The following is a 16,138-nucleotide window of genomic DNA, read 5'->3' on the forward strand; positions in this document are numbered from 1 at the left end:
TACGAGTGAGAGTAAGAAAAATGTGTTTTTTAATGGATGTTTTGATACTTATGTCACTATTAAAAAATGTTTTTTGGAATCTCTTCTAATGAACATGAATCCAGGCTGATCACAGCCAGCGTGGACCATGGGAGAAAAACAACTTTTACTTATACTCTTTCTAAAGGATCAATGTTACCTCTAAGATGATAGTTTGACCCAATAATTGATCACATTTATTACCTGAAAGTCCAATGTCAGTCATTAGTCACTGCTATAGTATGTCCTTGACATTTAGGCGGCTGTAAAAGGTTTAATAAATGTGTTGCAAATGGTGCTTGCGCTGGAGTAAGCTTTTCTTCTCTAACTTCATTAGGTTGTAACCGCTCGTGATGCATGACAATTTATGACAGCAGCAGAGTATTCTGAAAATCCTATTAGATATGGTCAAGTCCTGCAAGCACCTCAGAGTTGTCATTAGCAGGTTGGGGAGTCGGTGTCGATAGTTAACACTTGATAGTAGAGAGGAAGGAGGAACATGTCAGTTAATTCCTTGAACGTGTACGCATATATTGTCAATAAAGCTATCTCTGATTCTGATTTAAAAAAAAAAAAAAAATAGATTATAGTTTACAATATATTTTCAAAATGTTGCCAAGCTGTGGCCATCTGGTGAAACATGAAGCTCACTTCATCTTAAACAGCAAAATCCACACACACTAGATAATTGTTGGTATTACAGAAAAGAAGTGGACAGAAATATAACAGCAGGAAGGAATGAGTAAGTCTATTTTGGCAGATGCTGTGAATTTGCGTCCCTCTGAAACTTTAGTGCTACAGAAAGACCTGACGATATCTCTGAGACAGACACTAGAATCAGACACTAACCCTCAGCTTGTGGCTCGGCTCATCCCGAGACGCTGGTATGATTTCATCCCTGGTCACGTGAGAGTTTTTACTTGAAAATGTCTCCATTAAACAAAATCAATATGCCGTATTTGGTTAGTTCAAATACTGAAAATATGGTCAGGAGAAAGGTCTCACCTTACTCAAGTGCTCTTTAGTTCAATTAGAGCCTGCTGATTGGTTTTCATCATGGCTGAGGCTCCTTGATGCCTGATACCAGTGCTGCTTTGTGCAGGATTCATAGTTTTTTTTACACTGTGCAGGCGAGTCATGTTGCGTATATTGATGAGCCTGATATGTTTTATGTTACACTTTTAATTAGAGCCCCGGTGATCAAAAGTGGAACTTTGAAATTGGATGAAGGTAGACCAGATCATTAGATCATGAAAGGTTTTTATCTTTTCTGTTTTAAACATTTCATGTAAAAAGGTCCTTTGCTTGAGGAGTACCAGGCTGAATAGGATGAATATATATTTCAAGAAAACTGAGCTGCAGCAGAGAAACTGCAAAAACTCCAACGGAAGCTGTTTGGGCCACTGTTTGATTTACACTTGACCCCCTTAAAGTGCAGGACAAATCATCCCAGCAATAAGCAGCTAAAATGAACTGACAACGCATGAATTATCACTTTAACTATGGGGATGCACTAAAGTGGCATATGTTTTATTGAAAAAGGCCAGAAAGAACTCAGATACAACTATTTCCCTTTTTGGTTCTGTCTTTCTCACTGTTGGTTCCTCTAAGTGGCACGAAAAGAGGAAATAGAGCATGGGGAAGTGATGAGATAATAATTAAGCTAATAACACTGATACGGTGCGTAGTCATTGTCCCTTTCAGATTAAATAAACCACACTCGCATACATGTGAATGCCACCTTACGGGAAAAATGTATCTGTTCTCAACTCAAAAGCTTTTGGTGATGTAAATAAAGAGATTATCACCCCTATCTCTCTCCCAACTCATCAAATACCACCGCTTGGTCAGTGCCCCACAGGGTCTAAAACCGAAGTATGGGGGCACCCGTTAGCGTCCGTATGAATCCCATCCTGCTAGTATTAGTCAGAGCAACTGAGTTTAACATAAAGAGCCAACATTCTGCTTAAGGTGGGAGGTGAGGTCGGACAGGTCAAACGAACACAAGACTTTCACCCAGGAGACTGCTGTTGTTGGAATTTTATTTTAGAAAAGTACTCGTGACATACATATAACAGGGGGAACTGAGACTCCATTCCTGAGTCCGATATTGATTCTAGATGAATTTGTAGAGTGTCATAGTTTAAAGAGTAGGGCCTTTGACCAAGCGTCTTTATTTGACTAGTTGGGAGTGAGAATGTGTTGAGGTTATACTAAACAAATTGTCTGTTTCTTTACTGTTATTTAGATAGAACAACACATTGTTCTCAACTACATTTAAGTTCCCTGTTGTATGCTTTTGCAAAAAAACGTAGGCACATTTTTTTTTTTTTAAATTCCCAAAATTCCCGAGCCAAAATTCCCGTGGAAACTTTCCGGAAATTTACCGGAAACTTTCCGCCCCTTTGCAACCCTAATTGAACACCATAAGTAATATACAAGTGAAATATATGGTTTTGTACATGAGAAAATTCAAATTGCACAGATGGTGCCCAAATGCCCATTTCGCCTAATTGATCTGTACTAAAACCTCTCTAACTTTGTTCTGCTTTACCTTTTCAAAGTCAAACTCTGCAGAGAGACTGTTCACATAGTGTGATATGATCTGAGTTAGTCTAAACCTTTGTTCTGCATCCTTCCAAGAGATAATCCTGAAAGTGCTTTTTTTTCTAGGCAAACCTGAAAATTCAACTTTTGCTGTCTTTCATCTTTATTTACTCTTAATGAGTAACAAATATACTAATATTTACACATCTGAACAAAATCACACATGGGTTGCATTTATTATACCACATTATTCAAATAGCCGTTGTGGTTTCTGAGATACACCTTTTTAGTTTGGGTATGTTATTTCGAGCAGAAACCTAAAAAATAGGTCGGTTTTCAAAAGGTTAATCGTCATTACAAGGTATATTACTTGTAGAAAGCGTTAATCTCTCTGCATTTTTTGTATTTCTACATCATTGAAAGACAGTTCAAGTAATGAGAATATTTAACACTGATTATTAGCATTATGAACTAATTACATGTTTAGTTTAAAACCAAGTTAACACCAGCACAAAATGAGTAAAAGGTGCTTCGTTTATGACACGTTACAGAGAACCGTTATGTTATCTGTATTTGCTAATACTTCACAAACTGGTTGTTTTGTTTAAATATTTGATCATCTTAGTCTTCCATCATTCTTTGGAAGACTAAGGCTTCCAAAGAATGCATTCTATTAGGTTTTGGGTCCTTTTTCATTTTGGGAAAGAAGCTTATTGTTCATAGTTTCTATCACAGTGTGGGAACAACAAGCTCCTTCACCAGGTTTTACCAAACTGCTTGTATACCGGTTTGAGCTGGTTTGAACAGTCTGAACTACTCAATGAAACAGAGGAACGACGTTAAGAATGTTATCTTGAAATCCCCAGATGCAAGTTCCACATTATATTTCTGCGTATTCTTATGAATAAATAAAAAAGAGTGGAGGGTGTTTCAGTTACAAGCATACTCACCAGTTTTCTAAGAAATGATAAATTGACTTTGGCATGCAGAACTCAAAGCTTACATCAGGTTGTCTTTTTGAATCCTGTATCAATAAAAAAATCAATTCATACAGCGGGATTAAGATAAAGGGTTAATATTTACATGAGTGATACGATTTACATGACTGAACTTAAGAATGCACATTGAAAAGCCCCTTGACATACATTGAATTGTAATGCTGAAAAATGCAATTTAAGATGTATAGATATAACACATTAATAGATAAATTGATTAAATATATGAACATATGAGAAAAATATTTTCTCATACAGATTAAGATATGTCATGAACAGAGTGAGCTTCCTGTATTGCAAAACACCGCACAAACGATGAGTAAGGGTATCTAACGCTGCCTATTAAAAGAGGTGCGCACCACCTGTGGATCTCACACTGCTCTATTTGTTCGTTTTGATAACAGCTTTTGTGGACACGAAACTTGGAAAAGCGTGAGTATCTCATCTTTCTTTATTTAACTCTTTGTAAAATCCATGACGCAGGCAGGCTGAACATTTGCCGTTTGATTGTTTCTTGTTTTCCAGGATGAAGTGCATCACTCTCTTCCTTGTGTTGTCGCTGGTCGTCCTCATGGCTGAACCCGGGGAGTGTTTTTTTTTCGGACACATTTTACATGGACTTTTTGACCGTAACTAATCATAAAATATATATATTTTTATTTTTCCTGAAATTGCACTTGTGTAATTAATTATCATATCAAGTTTGGCTCTTTTCGTTGAATATAAAAAAATAACTTTCTATGATACTCATGTGAACGGGAACAAAAAAACATAATGCATTCTAATCTACTTTCAGCACTGTCTAATTATGGCGATAAGAACTCATACATTATTAAGGCTTTCTAACAATAACCATAAAAAATGTAAACACATTTTAGAATGATTTATAAAGTCATGTTTCATAGTACTTCATGATCGCTGATCACATTTATTTCCAAACATGGCAGCGTATTATAATTCCCATAGCCTTAATACATTTTCATATTCTTATAATCCATTAGTCAGTGGCCATTGTTTGCTTTAAGTAAAGTGCTGTTCCTGTATAGATTTAATTATTCCTTTTTCACTTTACTCAAAGCAAACAGCCACTAGGAGCAACATATAATCACAATATAATGTATTATTACAGGGATTATAATTAATAAAAAATCAGTGAGTGACCAGCAATATTTTTTGTTTTTGATACCCTATAAGTCATTATAAAATACAAGTTTATAATGCAATATGTTGTGATTAATAACTTACTGAAAAGTCCTACAAAGAATAATGTGAATAACTTTATTTTCTCTTGTCTGTTTTATATAGTCGGCAAGCAGATCCATAAGTAAGTAGTTGTATATTTTAACAACTGCTCGTTGCATAAATTGTCATTCTGTTGAACTCAACTCTCTAAATCCTCTCCCCCATCAGGCTTATCCACAAAGGCCAAGATGATGCAATGGCAGAGCAGCAAAAGCTGGAACAACGTGTCTTTGACCGAGAGCGAGCTTTCGCCTGAGTCTATGATGGTCCATCTAAAAGAGCAACTCGGAAACTTTGTCTGAAAAGAAATGCTTCTGGCACTTCATCATTAAAAATATTAAATTGAGCCACTGGGCTAAGCATTGATCAAAAATATGTTTACATTGTTTATTTTGATTTTTTTTTAAAAAAGGTAAAACCTGTATATGGTAGCTGACATGTTGCATTTATTTCATGGTAAAAGGAATATTAAATATAGAAATTAAATAGGAAAAAGCCATTGGCATAATGCTTGTATATTCATATCTTTAATTCTTATCAAGTAAGTAGCCCTCAAGAACAAATTGTTATAAAAGAAAACTTAAAGATAGCTTCATAAACAATCCATAAACAAAACCAAAAATGAGTTGCACCTTCTTTTTTTTTACACTCTTCTTTTAATCCCTTTTTTTTTTTAGCTTTTTGTACAATAAACTTCAAAAAAACTCTCTAATTATACTTACTCAAACACTGTATTGAAAAAAAGACCTATGTAAATAGTCTGGCAGTGACTTGGAATTAGCTTGTTTGTAATATTTTATAATATACTAAATCATTCAATTTCATAAGATGAGATTTTACAAACAATGAATTTGTGTGCTGATAGTAACAGCTTTTTTCATACTACTTACTGCTTGTTGTTGAAACAAGGCTGTATGTTTCATAGGTTGACCACCTCCAAACAATAGGATATGTAAGGTGGTATCAACAAATAATATGCGATGCCTTAGAAGTTAGTACATCTCTAGATGTATACAGTATTGACTTTGAAATGTTACCAATATTATAATCAATATGTTGTCTTCAATTGCATGATCACTCACACCCCGGAGGAATTTTGTCTCAAAAACTCTTTCTTATCATCACATATTTTTCATCCAATATTCCTGTCTAATTATTTTTGATTTCCAAAAACCATGAACTTTGTTTGCTTTATATTGAGATATAATGTATTAACATCAAACCAAGATGTAATCCCTTTCAATAGCAAACACAAGTTCCTTCAAACGTTTTCCTGAGCAAAAATTACAATTTTTTATAATTTACTAACAATACAAATATCAGTAATATAAAGTATAAAAAAGTATTGGACTGATCACTATTATGGTACTCTACTGGTGACCTAAGTCCGGACACCATGTCATTAACTCGCACACATTGCTGTCTTTTTTCCAAATAGCCTTTCAGCCATGAGTAAGCTATGCCTCTTATCCCATACTTCACCAATTTTCAAAATTTACTGTGATCTATATTTTATAGTATCAAAAGTCGTCTGGAGGTCAACGTAAATACCAATAGATTACTCATCATTTTCAACTGCCTTTATTATGTCTTCCCCATCTCCTTTAATGCATAAGTAGTCCATACTGATGTTCAAATAGATAATAAGACTAATTTCTCTAGAATCTTTGAAAATTGAGGAAGAAGGGATATTGGTCTATAATTATTCATGTAATGCTTATCTACATTTTGAAATGGTAAAAATAGGGATTTATATTATTCTTAGTATTATCAAACAAATCCTTTTTGTTATCAGGCCCAACAATTGTGTTGGCCTGAGTAGTTCCAACACACACAATGATCATACACAGTAGCATCAGAGCTGTCTAGAAAATAACATGGAAATTCATATCAGCTGTTATTTTGAATAATATGATCAATTAGTCTTTTGAATATTATTTTTTACTGTCCTCCACTATGTATTTTAGGCTCACTTAAGCCAACTGAGCAGTTAAGTTTTAATTTATGTCTGATAGGAAAATTATCACTGATATCAGTAAAAACATTTTAATTGTCAAACTCTCCACAATATCATAAACAACTGTGCTATCGATTACCTTACATTTAAAGTTTTTCTGTACATAAAATGCTACCACCACCTCTCTTATGTATCTTATTTTCTCTGAACATATAGTACCATTGTAGGACAAAGTCAACACCTTTTTCATTTGTTAACCAAGTCTCATTTATAGCAATAACTTGAAATGTATGTTTTAATGATTTAAATAGTCTTTTATTTCATCAACATTTGAATGGATACCATCAAAATGTATAATAGAAAAACCCTCTGAATTTAGATTATTGAACTGATACTGATTTATAATCATTATACAAATTTGCCTCAGGATCAATGTTATTTTCAAAACTAAATTGTATTGTGTGTAATGCTGTAGGGATTGTTCAGTGCCCAGAAAGTGCACATTTGGAGCTGATTCTTGTATATTGCGTTGTTTTAATATTGTAAATGGGCCTGATTTTGTATATCACTTTTCTTGTCTTCTAACCACTCAAAGCGTTTTCACACAACTTGTCATCAGTGACCCATTCACACCCATTCACACACTGACGGGAGGCCCATCAGCAGTAACTAACATGCATAGGCACATCCATACACCGTAGGCACAGCTATGGGAAGTGTCTTGCCCAAGGACACATCAACATGGACTAGCAGAGCCGGGGATCGAACTGCCGATACTCTGATTGAAAGATGACCCTGCACATCACTGAGCTACAATCGGCCCACAGTTGTTGTACCACCATGAAAACAACTATGAACTGCATTTGTAAGAAACAACTTGAACTTGAGCTTGAGTATTTAATATATTGTAGGTAATGTATGTCATAAAAAAAGACCCACAGATTACAAGCATTCTTGAATGTTCTTGTTAATCAGTGTTCAATATCAGCATTAAGGATAAACGTAATGATGTGTCAAAATATAAATCACCATTGGATTGGAAATGTTATTCTATCCATAAAAGCAAGCAAATGCCCCCTAAGCATCCCAAATTTAACATGTGGTTTACTACCCAAAAGGAACTTTTACACCATGGTGACAATGTGGTGGCCATTTCGCCTACATCCCATTGGGACGATAGAGACCAAAACTGCCATTTGGGGCTGGGGAGGGCGCCATTAAGTTATTTTTGCCAAATGGGACATGTTCTGCCTTTCGGGTATGACATTCAATGGAGAACATTATGTCAGTTATGGTACCGGATGCGTGAGGACCACCCCAATGGTCCCAAAAAGGCCAAATTAAGCACAAGGTAGCCACTTTGCAGTTTTTACAAGAAATATATAAACAATAAAGAGGATGCCCTTTAATGCTCCTACATCAGTGAGATATTAGTGAAAGGTGAACACTTTTTAAAGAAGATAGCTTCTCGGATGGTGGGTATCTTCTGGAGCAAGTTCAGGAACCTCATATTGGATGCTGGCTTCAATTGTCTGACTGTTTAGCTATTTGATGATTTATTATGCATGTTTGAAAATGAGGACAATTGGGAAAATGTCTACCACATGGGTTAGGACATTTGGCCTACATTTGCATGGGACGGTCACATAGGGCAATTGTCCTAACCCAAATGGCAGAGATTGTGTTGAATGTCCCGCTGCCATTTGGGCCTGTCTGAAAGGTCACTTGAGAGTCAGTCCACGTTAGGTCCCATCAAATCTCTTCTAAATGGCATATAGTCGACAACAGAGAACACCCTTCAAGAATAAGTTGGTTTCAGCTCAGTAGAAAGTTCCTGAAGAAAGACAGACAGCTTTCCAAAGGGTGTACAGACTTGCTGCTTAATGTGCTAATTCAAGTCATCAAAGGGAATGTTTCATACAACCATAAACCAGTTTCAATAATTTTTGGAGACGTTACGACAGTTTGAAGCAGTGACATTTGGGTATTCTTTTTCATTCAATTATCCTATCAAAAGACATGCTAAGTGGGAGGTAACCAAAATGGATGCGACACATTTGGTCATTGCTACAACAAGCAGGGCTCTGACAAGTTTAGAAAAATTATTTATCCGATCTGACCAACTTCTTCAGAGGGTGTCAGACTTGTCAACATCCTAATTTGGGATTTTCCAAAAGAAAATATTATTTTCTAGATGCTTTATATGGGGTTTGGCCCCATCTACAACGTGTGTCCAAAATCTTGGTTGCTTTGGCCTAATATTTAAGATATTATGGACATTTTCTACATATGTCAACAAATAAAAGGGTAAAAAGATATTGTAATATGGCTTCAATTTTGCTCTTTGGGCCAGTTTTTTGAGAACTTAACTTGCAGCTATGAGCACAACGTGTTGGTCATTTAATATTCACAAGCCCCCCTTTGATTTTAAAAAGGTTCCATTTATTTACCTTGATTTAAAGTATAAAAATAAAGAGAACATTTCGACTACATTTGTATGAGATGGTCATGTAGGCCAATTGTCCTAACCCAAATGGCAGAATGTTGGGACAGTTTATGCCAATTCGGGGCCAGCATTCCCAAATGTCCCTTTTTGTCCCGAGTGTCCTAAGCACGTAGCCACCTGGTAAACGCCATTTGGGACAACTCTTTGAAAATTCATAACTCGGCGACCAGCCGGTTCGATCCAAACAGAGTACTGCCTAATTTTTCCCCACTGTCTCCTGATTTTTAGCGGATTTTTAGCTTTTCCCAATGCAAATATTGGCGAGATGTCCCGTGGGGTATAAAGGCTGGCAAGGTGCGTAGCAAAATGAAACCACGCATAATCAGGACGTAATAATTATTTATGAGAGCACGATGCATTAGTGCCATTAATTAAGCTACCGCATTTTTTTTTACCCACACATAAAATTATTTTTCACCAGAAAAATATATTATTATCTTAAACTGTGCAGATTTATATTTCACAATCTACTGATGTTTGATCTGAAAATAACTTTATCTGAACAAACATTTTATTGCTTCCACTTAGGTACCGGAGCACAAAAGCAGAATCAAAGCAGGCTCTAGTAACATGGCTACAATACTGTATTGTTATGAATGCACACCAAACTGACTTTTGCCTTTGTCTTCTGATCCAGCACCTGTCAACGATTATTTGGGTGTGTGCACACTAAATGACCAAATTATCAAAGCGAGTTGTTAATAATCAGACTAAAGTTTGAACTAGGTGCTGCTTCCTCTCAAACATGTAGAATTATTCTTTGCCGTTTTCCTTATTCCTATCAAAACACAGAGATGTATTACCTACCACTTGCATATATGTGTACAACAATGAAGTGCCGATGGCACCCCCATTTAATGCAATAAAGTCTGGACAATTTATAAAGGGTGGCCAATAAATCAAGCATGTTATACATTTACTTACTCAGAACTGAATTATATCAAACTTAACTTTCTGAGAGTTATGTCTGAAACCAATCACATTTCCAGCATGCTTGCAAACAACTGCAACAGTTATAATAGTGGGGAAACAAAAATGGATATTGCACATGTAAAATGCTTCTGCTTACAGAAACCAAAGACGATTAACTAAATAATGCTATACCTTAAGTGAAGAAAACAAAATGTCCAACTGAAACTATAGGCCTCATTCTTTAACGTTATCTGGTGGGAATGCTACAGTATATGACTACATTGTTGGAAATTAAACATGTTAGATTTATTGGATAATGTGCTGATGTCTGCCACCAAATTAAACTTTGGATTATCTCCCTCGGTTCGGCCGTACCCTTTTCTGGCTTGATCAAAAGTAAGTATACTGTGGCTGCCATTGAGCCCTCACACAAACTTCCCTTGTGCAATTTCTGGCATTGTGTGGCTGAAAAATGTTCTTGCACTGTCACTGTGACTTGACATCAGATAGGCTCTGCACACTTCAAACTGTCTACCTAGCTTGTTATGTTGCAACATTTGTGGTGACCATTTCCCTTGAGTGGTTTTCTCAAATGCCTTAGTCATACTGGTTGCACAACATTTTGCAAAAATAAAATCTTAAATTCTTACTTTTCTAAAACCATTGACGCAAACAGCTCCTATTGCCAAAATGCTCCACTGGAAGGACCATATGTGTGACATTATTGCTTGTTTTATCAAATAGTGACTTTATTTCATCATTAGCTGCTGTTTAATTTAATAATCTAACGTAGATGTGCAATATTCTGTCCATACTGACGCTGTTATACAAAGACATCTGTTTAGGTTGGCAGAATGTGGCAAGAGTTGTTATGGTTGGATAGTAAGTTAAAGAAAAAACAATACCAAATATTAGATGTTTAAAAGTGTCTACCTAGACTTTCATGACCCTATATGCACCTTTTTTTATGTTAAAATTTTAAACCAACAGAAAATCTAGTCATTTATTTATTTTTAAGCCCTCATTTCGCTAACATTGTTCTTCGAGTTCATTTTAGATGTCGTATATATTCTACAGCGCTCATTTCTCACGGCATGAAAAAAGCTAATTTATAGAAGTGACATTGTAAATTCAGTCAACACCGAGCCATCTGTGCACAGCACCAGATGTTGTGAAATACAATGAGAAACTTAATTTGACTGAATACTGCACAAACAGTGAGGATCTCAACCCTGGCCCAGTTTTACAGAAAGAGACCACTTCTTAACAAACACACATATTAATATTGCCTGGAGGTTTTACAACTGCTCACCTTGCCGCTACAGTTTTCTGCACTTTCTTTTCTTCTAGAGGTCAATAGTTGGAAACAAAATAACAAAATCTCTTTGGGATATGTGAAAATAATTACAATTGAATACATAATGAGACTTGTATAGCAGATATAACATTGGATGGGTTATTGAAGTAGATGGAAACAACTGTGGTCACTATGTTGTTGTTTGTCAGGAGGAGATGTGTTCTGGTGTTTCTGGTGTTGACTGTCATTCTCATGCTTGCCCCGGGTTCAACTCTTTTAAAAACCCTTTTTGAGCTCAGTTGGCTCCTCTCTCCTCCCTAAAACACCTATTTGTTTTTTGGTTGACTTTATGGTTTGACACTATAAAACATTCCGTACACACTTTCCACTCACACACACCTACACTAATGAACTTACTGACTCCACACGCCACTGTTAGATTAAGTTGCCTCTTATGTTGCCTTAAGTTAATAAATACAATGTTAATTTGCTTGGTTGTGTGCATCTCCCTCTTTTCTCTCTTACCTCAACATACTAGTTGAATTTGAATATCGAAAAAAATATAATTTAAGATGGACAGACGAAACACATTAATAGCTCAATTAATTTAAGATATGAACATATGAGAAAAGAAATGGGACATTTTCTTCAGATTAAGGTATTCTGTTTGACACTGTCATGAACAGAGTGAGCTTCCTGTATTGCAAAACACTGCACAAACGATGAGTAAGGGTATCTATCGCTCCCTATTAAAAGAGGTGCGCACCACCTGTGGATCTCACACTGCTCTATTTGTTCGTTTTGATAACAGCTTTTGTGGACACGAAACTTGGAAAAGCGTGAGTATCTCATCTTTCTTTATTTAACTCTTTGTAAAATCCATGATGCAGGCAGGCTGAACATTTGCCGTTTGTTTGTTTCTTGTTTTCCAGGATGAAGTGCATCACTCTCTTCCTTGTGTTGTCGCTGGTCGTCCTCATGGCTGAACCCGGGGAGTGTTTTTTTTTCGGACGCATTTTACATGGACTTATTGACCGTAACTAATCATAAAATATATATTTTTTTATTTTTCACATTTTGATTGTACCTGAAATTGCACTTGTGTAATTAATTATCATATCAAGTTTGGCTCTTTTCGTTGAATATAAAAAAATAACTTTCTATGATACTCATGTGAACGGGAACAAAAAAACATAATGCATTCTAATCTACTTTCAGCACTGTCTAATTATGGCGATAAGAACTCATACATTATTAAGGCTTTCTAACAATAACCATAAAAAATGTAAACACATTTTAGAATGATTTATAAAGTCATGTTTCATAGTACTTCACGATCACTGATCACATTTATTTCCAAACATGGCAGCGTATTATAATTCCCATAGCCTTAATACATTTTCATATTCTTATAATCCATTAGTCAGTGGCCATTGTTTGCTTTAAGTAAAGTGCTGTTCCTGTATAGATTTAATTATTCCTTTTTCACTTTACTTAAAGCAAACAGCCACTAGGAGCAACATATAATCACAATATAATGTATTATTACAGGGATTATAATTGATTAAAAATCAGTGAGTGACCAGCAATAATTATTGTTTTATGATACCCTGTAAGTCATTATAAAATGCTTTATAATATGTTATATGTATTTTTAAGAATCATTATGAATACTTGTGAGTGCTTATAACTATAATTGTGGCATGTAGCAGATTCTAATGCATTATAAGTATGTTAATAATATGTTATAGAACTCGTGTAATTTTGCAGCTTTAATGAAAAGATGTCACCAATACCAAGCACTAATGCAGGAGACACTATGTGCGAGTGTGCAGTTAATACAAGTTTATAATGCAATATGTTGTGATTAATAACTTACTGAAAAGTCCTACAAAGAATAATGTGAATAACTTTATTTTCTCTTGTCTGTTTTATATAGTCGGCAAGCAGATCCATAAGTAAGTAGTTGTATATTTTAACAACTGCTCGTTGCATAAATTGTCATTCTGTTGAACTCAACTCTCTAAATCCTCTCCCCCATCAGGCTTATCCACAAAGGCCAAGATGATGCAATGGCAGAGCAGCAAAAGCTGGAACAACGTGTCTTTGACCGAGAGCGAGCTTTCGCCTGAGTCTATGATGGTCCATCTAAAAGAGCAACTCGGAAACTTTGTCTGAAAAGAAATGCTTCTGGCACTTCATCATTAAAAATATTAAATTGAGCCACTGGGCTGAGCATTGATCAAAAATATGTTTACATTGTTTATTTTGATTTTTTTTTTAAAAAGCCATTTGAATTAAATTCCCAAACTGCAATACGCCAACAATATTTCTCTGTTGTATTATTTAAATGAAAAATCGGAATACATTTGAATGGAAATTATTTGAATTGTGTATTATGGCCTAAACAGTCATGAGATCTCAACACAATGACCTTACAGAGATTTGTGTAGATAGGTGACACATTAAAGATAACACCTGTATAAGGTAGCTGACATGTTGCAGATAAGATGAACCTGAGAAACAGGAGAAAAGGAATACTAACATTTAAAAACAAGTTCACTGGCTCCCCGTTATCAGGGTCCGAGCGACTCAGAAAGTCCCCATTTATTTGTTTTACCTGTAATTTAGCTATTCTTATTTATTTATTTTTAGCTTTTAGGATGTTTTAATTATGTGAAGTGTCTTTGAGTATTATGAAAAGCGCTATATAAATTAAATGCATTATTATTATTATAATTATTATTATTAATGAAAATATGTAGTAAATAGGCATACATACTAATATACAAGGACCTTTAACATCTAATTATTATGAATAATAATAATAATTAAAGCTGCAAGCAGCGATGGGCGGGTCCTCGTTCCGCCTTCACGTCAGGGGTGCCGGCCGGACGCCGGCCCAAGCGGCCCGGGAGCGTCTGCGACCGTCGGAGTGAGCGTCTGCGAGTTTGACGGTTTTTCCTGCAGGGAGCGATGCTGCAAATTATACTGTACTGCAAACAGTCCACCACTTGCTGTATCCACCGTATGGCCAGAGACAACATGCATCAACATAATACATTTAAAGGGGATCTGATAAATTCCCTTCCTCACGAGTTCAGTAAAGGGGATCTGATAAATTCCCTTCCTCACGAGTTCAGTAAAGGGGATCTGATAAATTCCCTTCCTCACGAGTTCAGTAATGTACAGTGGCATGAAATACACAAGAATTAATGGTAAAATCACACAAAATCAAAATGGCTGACTTGCGGTACCGTTTAGAGCATGGTCCCAAGAGACTTTCTTTTCCGTTTACATGTTTTACATATGCCTACCAAGTTTCATTAATGTAGGTGAAGCGTAGCGCCGGGGCTGCTTAAATTAATGTTTGTAGGGGGCGCTATCAAGCCATATTGCCATTCCGAAGCATAAAAATCGTATCGGGTAACTACATCTTTGACTTTAAACGCGTGTGCTAAGTTTAGTTACGTTTCGAGCATGTTACATTGGTTTATTCGGTCACGGCGAAGGATCAGACCTCTCGGATCAAACTTCGCCGATGCTCCGACTCGCCGTCATTCAACGAGTCCATACAATCTTCACAGCGAAGCATTATCAAGGTCTTAAGTCTATTCTAAAAACATTCTGAGAGGGATCTGATTAATCTGTGAGGAGAAGGGTCTGAAAGTAGAAAACATGTAACCTACTGTTTCCACTAGGTGGCGCTATGACTAAAATGCAAAATTACCATATGGATGTCTTCAGGGGCAGTGTGTCATGACATATGAGAAATATGGAGCAGATTACATAATGTATGGCCGAGTTAAAAAAAATTCCATTGTCATGGCGAATGTTTTTTTTGCCGTCGCGCCCTACGCACATAGTTTTATATTTTTAAAATCCTTTGATAACTTTTGACTACTAAGGTCTCAAGATCACACTGCCCGACTTAGGAATGAATCGGGTTTATGCTCTAGGAGGAGTACACTGTTTTACAACACCCCAAAGCGTGAGGAAAAGTTTAAAAATGTGCCACTAGGTGGCGCTATGACGTGAATTCAAAATTATTATATGGATGTCTTCAGGGTCAGTATGTCATGCCATATGAATATTTTGGAGCAGATTAGATTATGTATGGCCGAGTTATAACAACTTACATTTTTATGGCGAATGGCGAAACTTTGAAATATGTCCGGCCGCACAAAGTTTTATATTTTCAAAATCCTTTGATAACTTTTCATGGCCAAGGTCTCTAGTACACATAGCCAAATTTTGGAAGGAATCGGGTTTAAGCTCTAGGAGGAGTTCGCAGTTTTGCGACGTCCAAAAAAGTGAAAAAACATGAAAAAATGGCTAAAAATGGTTAAAAATGGCGATATTGAGCGATTGACTGCAGCGCCCCCTAATGTTCAAATATTATGAAAAAATTAGAGAACGTTAAGGGAATCAATGCGGACATATGCTAGCAATTTGGTATGGATAGGCCAAGTTATTTGGAAGTTATGTGTCTTTAAATATCAGGCCACACCCCTTAAAGTTCATTGGTCCATATCTTCTGAACGCAATGACATATCAACAATCTTTTCACAACATATGATGACGTCGAACCAATAATGTACCATAACATTTTTCGTATCAATCGGACTAAGCGTTTAGCATAAAATGGAAAAAACGAGTTTTTT

The 16,138-nt window shown here is 35.9% G+C and overlaps 3 protein-coding genes across 3 annotated transcripts in view; 2 read left to right on the forward strand and 1 right to left on the reverse strand.

The window, feature by feature from the left end:
• Nucleotides 1–16,138, reverse strand: part of LOC117727284 (exostosin-1) — a 196,954-nt gene that overhangs the window by 72,170 nt on the left and 108,646 nt on the right. The window lies entirely within an intron of this gene.
• LOC117727285 (moronecidin-like) lies at nucleotides 3,883–5,177 on the forward strand. The gene is made up of 4 exons (XM_034527501.1): nucleotides 3,883–3,992; nucleotides 4,086–4,189; nucleotides 4,866–4,884; nucleotides 4,971–5,177. Exons 2-4 carry the CDS (start codon nucleotides 4,087–4,089, stop codon nucleotides 5,056–5,058), a joined length of 210 nt encoding a protein of 69 aa, XP_034383392.1. The 5' UTR covers nucleotides 3,883–3,992; nucleotide 4,086; the 3' UTR covers nucleotides 5,059–5,177.
• LOC117727286 (moronecidin-like) lies at nucleotides 12,182–13,801 on the forward strand. The gene is made up of 4 exons (XM_034527503.1): nucleotides 12,182–12,313; nucleotides 12,407–12,510; nucleotides 13,414–13,432; nucleotides 13,519–13,801. The coding sequence occupies exons 2-4, from the start codon at nucleotides 12,408–12,410 to the stop codon at nucleotides 13,604–13,606; spliced, it is 210 nt and encodes a 69-aa protein (XP_034383394.1). The 5' UTR covers nucleotides 12,182–12,313; nucleotide 12,407; the 3' UTR covers nucleotides 13,607–13,801.

The sequence above is a fragment of the Cyclopterus lumpus genome, chromosome 24 (assembly GCF_009769545.1).
Source record: "Cyclopterus lumpus isolate fCycLum1 chromosome 24, fCycLum1.pri, whole genome shotgun sequence".
NCBI lineage: Eukaryota > Metazoa > Chordata > Actinopteri > Perciformes > Cyclopteridae > Cyclopterus > Cyclopterus lumpus.